We start from the raw sequence: 7,719 nt of genomic DNA, 5'->3' as shown, positions 1-7,719 counted from the left end.
AAAGCCATGAGCTAAGGATGGTGGAGCAGAAAGATAAAAGAATACTGTTCTCTACTGAGCATGTGCTGCTGCCACACCTGGGACCTCCATAATTCTTTCACATTAGTGAGAAATAACCTTTCATCTTGTTTAAGCCAAACACAATTCCTAACTGACAGACCTTCTAAGTAGCTTCCTTCTAGGCTCACCCACAACATTGTCAACCTTCTAAGTAGCTTCCTTCTAGGCTCACCCACAACATTGGCAGGGTCCAGGCCAAGAGCAGAGGTCTTCACCTTGCCCCGTGGCCACCCATCCCTTTCTCTTCCCACCCCTAGCTCCGTCTGCTTTGTGTGGACACCAAGCTCACACTTCAAAGGTCATCACCAGGCTAACGCTGCTCCTTAGCCACTTTTCAGCCCTAGGGCACACATGCTTCGCACCAGGAGGACAGAGCCTGGAGAGGCTGGTGTAGGCTTTGGAGATGGGCTCAGAGTCATTTTGGCAGGGAATTCCAGAATCCTAGTCCTCCAAGGCATGTCTGAAGTTGCAGAAGGTTCCGGGTGGCATGTCTCTGTGATCTCCTTACCCTGCTGGGAGAAGCATGACCTTGGATACCACAGGGCCTAGGGCACAGGCCCAAGATGCCGGGGTCTAAATGCAATATCACTGATTTATCTCCCTCTCACCTCCTAATGCTTGCTTTTTTCTTTTTTCATTCACAACTTGACACAGCAAAACTCGAAGTAGTCTAGTTAGCTACTTGTTATAACAGCCTTGGTAAAATTATCTCTTAGAGGAAAAGCCTGGAACTTGCACTGTGTTGCTTTCCCGTTACCCTTTAATGCCACTATCTTCTTTCTTTATGAGATTGTATAATAAAAAGTTGATGAAGCCTGACTCCCCGGCAAGCTTTTCTTTGGCGAGTTATCATTAGGATGGCTAAGCACAAGCTTATCAATCAACTGCAATATTAGTGCTAGTGTACCGAACGAAGGAGGAGGCTCTAAGTCCTTGGTCTCTGTCAGTTACACATTAGCCTGTTGGAGGAAACTCTACAAGTGGCACTGAGATAGATCTGTTTGCAGAAACACTGCACCCTGGGAGGGCAGCAGAATCAGTTGCACATCCCCGCCACCAAAACTGGCACAGGGACTGCTGCCCTCAGAGCACCATATGGAAGCAGGCGGGAAGTCTGCCCAGAAGAAGAACCCTATAAGAAATGCCACTGAAATGACACAGGACTGGGCCTCCAACAAGCTGGGTACCTTTCTCTGTTACTCGGCCTAGAGCAGCAGAAACTGAGACCTGATGTGGCAGTGCCACTGATGACAGGATTCACCCTCCAGCTCACACGCCTAAGTGCAAAGACTCATTCCTTGAAGGATCTGTCTCCGTCAGATGGCCTTACTGGCAGGACCGGTAAAGCTGGCTTCGGGAATGTGAAAATACTCAAACCACTGCACCTTCTTTGTGTATCTTGGAAACTCCCTTCCTTTAGTTCAGTGATTCTAAGCTTTGTTTTGAATTAAAAATCTCTATGTTCTCTGGACTGGATAATTACTAAAGGACTTGAGTGCTTACCCGCTCTTCAGAGAACTGGTGTAACCCTTTTCAACCAGCAAAATATAATCGAAAGAACATTCACCAAATAATCTGAGATGTAAGTATTTGCTACAGACTGAATGTTTGTGTCCACCCCAAATTCATATGCTGAAACCTAATCCCCAATGGTATTAGGAGGTGGGGCCATTGGGAGGTGATTAGATCTGAGGGTAGAGGCCTCATGAATAGGATTAGTACCCATATGAAAGAGACTCCAGAGAGCTCCCTTGGCTCTCCTGCCACGTGAGGACACAGCAAGAACATGGTCATCTATAACTAGGAAGAGAGCTCTCACCAGACATCAAATAATGCTGGCATTTCGATTTTGGACTTCCCAGCCTCTGAAACAGTGAGAAATAAATATGTGTTGTGCAAACTGCCCAGTCTACGGTATGTTTGTTACAGCAGCCCAAACAGACTAAGAAAGTCCTTCTGTCCCCAACTTTCTACCTACATTTGTATATTAGTTTTCCCTTAGGAAAAATGGAAAATATGGGTTAAATGATTTGTAAGGTCCCTCCTAGCTCTACAGTTCGATGACTCTATATAGTCCTATGAAGTGACAGATTTTTAAATATCCTTTTCCCAATCCTCATCTAATTTCTTCTCAACTTTCAGGTCTTGGCTGAGAAGTTAGTTCCTTCTATAGGCCTTCTCTCACCCTCCCCAGCCTGCATTGTGGGCTAGGAGACCCCTCTCTGTGTTCCCATGGTACCCCGAACTACTATTATAGCACTCCTTTCCCTAGGATATAATTGTCTATAAATTACTTTGTGGGTTCCCTGTTAGTCTGCAAATCCTGGAGGAGACAGAGACCAATCTTTAATTCTTAGCAGGAGCTCAATGACGTATATGAAATAATAATACAAGTGGAGGGTTTCTGATAGTCGCAACCCACTTCGGTCACTGGACTGGGGATGAGAGATGTTCTCAGATAACTATTCAGGGAACATGCTGAAATAGTCTTTGTTCTTCTGCCTGCATTTAGAAACAGTCTTTAGATATATGTACCATGAACTCACACCTAATGAATCAGATTACCACAGTTTTTTTAAGGGAAAGAAGAAAAAAACTTCCAGTTTTATGGTCAGAGAAACCCAGACTATTATATTCAACTCAGTTCTCATTAATAAAATGGAAGATCCTTTGCCTTCTCATCTTAGCTCTTCAAATTAATATAAGATCTGATTGCCCCAAAGCATTATTAATTGTATAGTAACATCATTTATACCACGAATTGGAAATGACATACATATCCAGTCACAGAGTGATGGCTAAATAAACGATGACACTTAACCGGTGAACTCATGCAGCACTTGACAATGTACCTACAATATAATCTAAAGTTAAAAGGTGAGACACAAATTACATGTGCAGTAGGACGGCCATCATGTAAAATATATCAAATACATGCATAAAACATAGAAAGAATTACTATAGAATATTAATAGTGGCTGTGTTTATGTGTTAGGACTGTGGATGATTTCCTTTCTTTCTGTTTCTGAATTCTGCAGGTTTTCTTTGATGACCTTTAGTATTTTACTCTCATAGTAAAATGAAAAATCTAAATAAATCATTTAGCTGTTCATTGAAAATATCTTGTTATTTTCTGTTATAAAACTTTTGGCTGTTGATACTGGGTGTGTCCACCTGAAAGAGCTGTACCGAGGAGCAGAGAGAAGACCCTGAGATGCAGGCAGTAGAAGCCGGGGATGGAAACACACAGAGTCCTCTGGAGGAGCAGCCACCCGTGTAATAAGTCACTGATCTAAGCCCTGGCTATGTGCCAGGCAGTTCCCATACTTTTTTTTTCATTATGTCCTCATAAAAACTGTAGGCAACAGGTGCTGCTGTTACTCCCATTTTATAGCTGAAACTGAGCCTCAGAGTGGCCAATTCTTTTGCTAGTGTGTGCGGGAGCCAGAGTTTGACTCTGGGCAGTCTGTCTCCATGGTCTGCCACTTTCTCACTATGCTCTGCTGTCCCTTCCGATGCAAAAGGAGAGGCTGAGGGGGAAACAACCATATTTCCGAGCCATACTTCATTTCATGCAAGGATCTCTTGTGTCAGCCTCCATTTGCATTTTTAGGAGATTCTATTTAGATAAGTCCTCAAATGACTCCTGCTTGTCAGTGGAAATGGTCTCTAGTAATCACTTATTCACCATATTATCTCAAGGCTCTCACCAAAAGGTGATCTATTAATTGTCCCTCTTTGGAACAATATGCTCAGCTTTGAATAGAAAACATAAATTCACTGCTTTAGGGCAACAGGCCCATTTATAAATGCTCTCATGGCGGCCAGCTTTACAGACCCAGACCAGCACAGATACAGTCTGTGCCAGCTTCCCAGTTAAAAGGTGAACAATGGTATTGTTGCTGTCTACTTGCCAGCACAATTAGAGGCAATCTCCCTCCGTGTGCTTGTTCAAAGTAGGTTCATCCCGCAAATGACGGAATATGCCCCGCTGACGACCATCAGTGCACACAAGCACTTTGAGGCTCTCTGTTACATGGTCACATTTTCTCTGCACAGAAACCTACTGATGTAACATCTCTAGGAGTGAAGGGAGGGGAAACTTCACTGCAAATGAATTCCGAGAGAACAGTGCAGGATATCTGGAGAGAGTCCAGTCTTGTTGGAGTCAGGCGTTTCACTAGAAGACCGCACATCCTCGAGCTCCCAGCCACCCTAGGGAAGCATGAATGAGGGAGCGGGAACTACAGAAACAGATTCCATGAAATCGGCCATGCAAATTGATCCAAAGGAAATGACACGGCTTGAAGGAAATCCATTTCCAATTCAAATTCAAATTCAAACCAAATGTGTGAACAGAAATCAAAAGGAAATGAATAAATAGAGAGAAATTTTAACAACAAAACCAAATCACGAGGGTAAATGCTGTAAGGAGAACTACTTGGGGATGTGCCCGTCGTGCTCTCTGTCTCATGGTCCTGTCCCCTGAGGGACAATTCTGTGGTGTCCATTCACTTACTTTCTCTGGAACCGGACCACAGGATCAGCCAGCAGGTCAGTGAAGTCAAGCTTTCTCCCCTTCTCGATGACATCTCGATGCTTGCGAACAAATAGCCACCCGATGTGGGAGAAGAAGAAGCCTCGGCGGGCATTGTGGGGGTCAGCATCGGTCTCCGAGTACTTGTGATGGACCCGGTGGTCCCTAGACCACTCAAAGATGTCATTCTGCAGAGAGAATGCAGACCCTGAGTAAAGACACAAAGCACCCTGGCACCTTCTTGGAAACTTCTCAGCCTCCCCTACCCTCCGACCCCCATCCTCACCACTGACTTCCACTTTGCCCCCACCCTCAACCCACAATCTCTCACCCTCAAGTTTAATCCCTGGGGTTGTTGTTTTGTTACACCAAAACAAGAGTAAATCCTCACTTAGTAGGGATCTTGGCTTGTGTTTGGGATGAGCCCACTGCAAGGAGGCTCAGGCTTATTGAGTGAACTTGTGGGGAAACCTGAAAAAAAGTTCTGGTGGAGGCTCTTGAAGTCTCCTGGGAGATCATTCATGTCAAGAAAGGAGAGATCCAGTCTCAGGACAAAGGTGATTGTCAGAATGGAGGGGCGACCTTGAGTATGAAAGGGAGTTCGTTCTTGGACTGAATCTCTCTGCCATCCTTTCCTGTTCAGTGGCCTTCATGTCCAACTGATGGAGAGCAGGAAGCCAGAAAGTAAAAACCCAAAGAGCAACTTCACCGAATGTCTGCAAAATACCGAGTCACAAATAACACCGTTTGAAGACTGCTCTGTGTCACAGAAAGGGAGGGGAGGCAACTTCAGCTCCTTGGGGAATCTGGTGTACTTGGCTGTGTCCACCAGTGAAGAAGCAGCAATGCCTGAAGGGCGGGCAGCACTCTCTGGATACCAAGAAAGACTGCTGCCCAAGGAGGAAGAAGCATCAGAGTCTAGCAGGTTCTACCAAAGCCACAGACAGAGTGGGGCTCAGGCACACACGGGGAACACGGCCTGCTGACCCTCTCTCGTGGCAGGAGATCTGGGAGGGCGTCAGGGGTCTGGAGGTCCTGGATGAATTATCATGAGCAAGAATCAATGTCATTTAGGCCATTATTATTCATGAAACCTTATCTATAGCCATGGGCCAGTGAAATCTATAGACTTCCCATTTATGCCGTTTTGTTTTAATCTGATAATGTTTTTAAAACTTAGAGAAGGCAAATTAGGTTAGAAATAACGCTTTTGATAGGAAAATTAACCTGAAAATAAAAATAAATTTATATAGTATATAAGACCTTTTAAAAAATGGTAATAATTTTTTATACCATACTATTCAGTACTTAGTCATGTTTTCATTAGGAATCTGCCATTTCATAGATACCGGCTTCATTCTGCTGATGAGAAGAGAGGGAACTGTTTTATTATAAAAGTTCTAACAGTTCTTTTAATCAAAATGGGGTTTGTTGAGTTTTTGGTTTCTCTGGCTCACCCAATGCTACCCCACCTTTTTATTTGCTTAACCCCTGGACAATGGGACAGAGAAGGGGAAGTAAGAAGACCTTAAGAAAGATAAGCTCAGCTTCACTATAAAGGGAAAAGCTATGCTTAGCAGATTGTATAAGGCAAAAATTATAGCCTAGCTTACTGTAATAAGAAAGAGGTCTTTAGATTCTACCAGTATATTTAAACACATTAGTTGGAAAAAGTAAAAGCATTTATTATTTATAATCACAGAATCTGGAGTTGAGAAGGGATTTCAAATGTCAGTCAAGACCATTGCAGGCCTGAATAATTGGTGCCTTGGCATTAGTTTGCTGCTTTTACTGCAATGCCTATCTGATGATGAAAGAAAGGGAAATCCTCTCTTCCCAATTCACAGATGGCAACATTAAGGCTTAGAAGACATTTACTCAAGTTCATCTAAGTCAAAACAGTAATGGAACAAAGATGGCACACCTTCAGTTCTTAGTTCACACTCCTTTCAATGAGATAATTACCTTACTCTACAAACTTTTTAATGGGAGGCAGAATATTTTACAGAGAACTTTTATTTTTCCTGTTAAAAGATTATACTGACTCTTTATCACAGTACAATTTTATTAAAAAACTCTTGGAGAGCTCCAAAGGGCTAGAAACATTAGTCTCACAAAATTAAGCATAATACAACAACAAAAGAATGATGAAGACAAGCTGGAACCGAGATATTTATTTATTTTAATTCCTCTTACCTGGCTACCTTCCCAGCAGCAGCCACTTTGACTGCAACAGTGGAATGAAGCAAGGGTTTGGCCACATTCCAAATAATCGAGCACTCAATAGAGCCCCAAATACTTTACTTTGTATTTTTTAATCTTTCGTTATTGTTGTTTTTAACTCTAAAGCTGAATCCCATGAAAAAGTGACTCAGAACAAGATGTAAGCCAACCACTGAGCAGAAAGGGAGCAAGGTTCATATGCTCACCCAGGGGCATTTTCTTTCTATTTATCTGCATTTCACTTCTATCTTGCAGTGATTGGGAGTGAGAGCCAACCTGTGAAAAGCATTTGTGCTTGATGAAAAGCTGTGTGTACCTAGGGTGTGTGTGGTATAGTCAGTATGTGCAGAAGGGAAAGCCGAGGGCTAATGAGGAGGGAGAGATGGCCAAGCCAACCTCCAGAGGCGGGGGAGTGAGAAAAAACAGCCTGTAGCTGCTGTCATAGCCCCAGCAACATCCTGGTCATCGCGCTTCCTCCCCGTGTTTACATAGTGCTGATTACTCCTGTCTGGAATTATGTGCACCACTCCATCATCCTCGCTTCACAGAAAATTAAAAATATATATATGAGGCACAGAGAGATGGTGAACTTTCATCGATGAGTTGACTTTCAAGTATGTGTATTCTGTCTGTTCGTGTTCTGTGTGCACATTTTGACAGCGGCCATGGTGCTGAACTCAGCAGCAACTCCTAAAGACTTACACATTCTAACAAAACAACTAACAAATGATTCAGTTTGCAACCTAGAGTTTAAACGTAACAGTCGATTCTGATACATCACTGTCTTAATGTGCAACCCCATTACCTTCAACAGTGGATACTCACGACATGTTTATTGATCATTCCTGACAAAGAACTGGAGTGGTGAAAAGAACTATATTAGTTCTAAGAGCCTTTGG

At 43.2% G+C, this 7,719-nt stretch overlaps 1 protein-coding gene across 1 annotated transcript in view; it reads right to left on the bottom strand.

The window, feature by feature from the left end:
- SCD5 (stearoyl-CoA desaturase 5) overlaps positions 1 to 7,719 on the bottom strand; it is a 134,592-nt gene that overhangs the window by 28,955 nt on the left and 97,918 nt on the right. The window contains exon 3 of the mRNA XM_011356373.2: positions 4,580 to 4,785. Within this exon, the coding sequence (XP_011354675.1) occupies positions 4,580 to 4,785 (206 nt within the window). The remainder of the gene's footprint in view (positions 1 to 4,579; positions 4,786 to 7,719) is intronic.

The sequence above is a fragment of the Pteropus vampyrus genome, unplaced genomic scaffold (genome assembly GCF_000151845.1).
Source record: "Pteropus vampyrus isolate Shadow unplaced genomic scaffold, Pvam_2.0 Scaffold25, whole genome shotgun sequence".
Classification (NCBI taxonomy): domain Eukaryota; kingdom Metazoa; phylum Chordata; class Mammalia; order Chiroptera; family Pteropodidae; genus Pteropus; species Pteropus vampyrus.
This window is presented reverse-complemented; position numbering and strand designations above follow the sequence as displayed.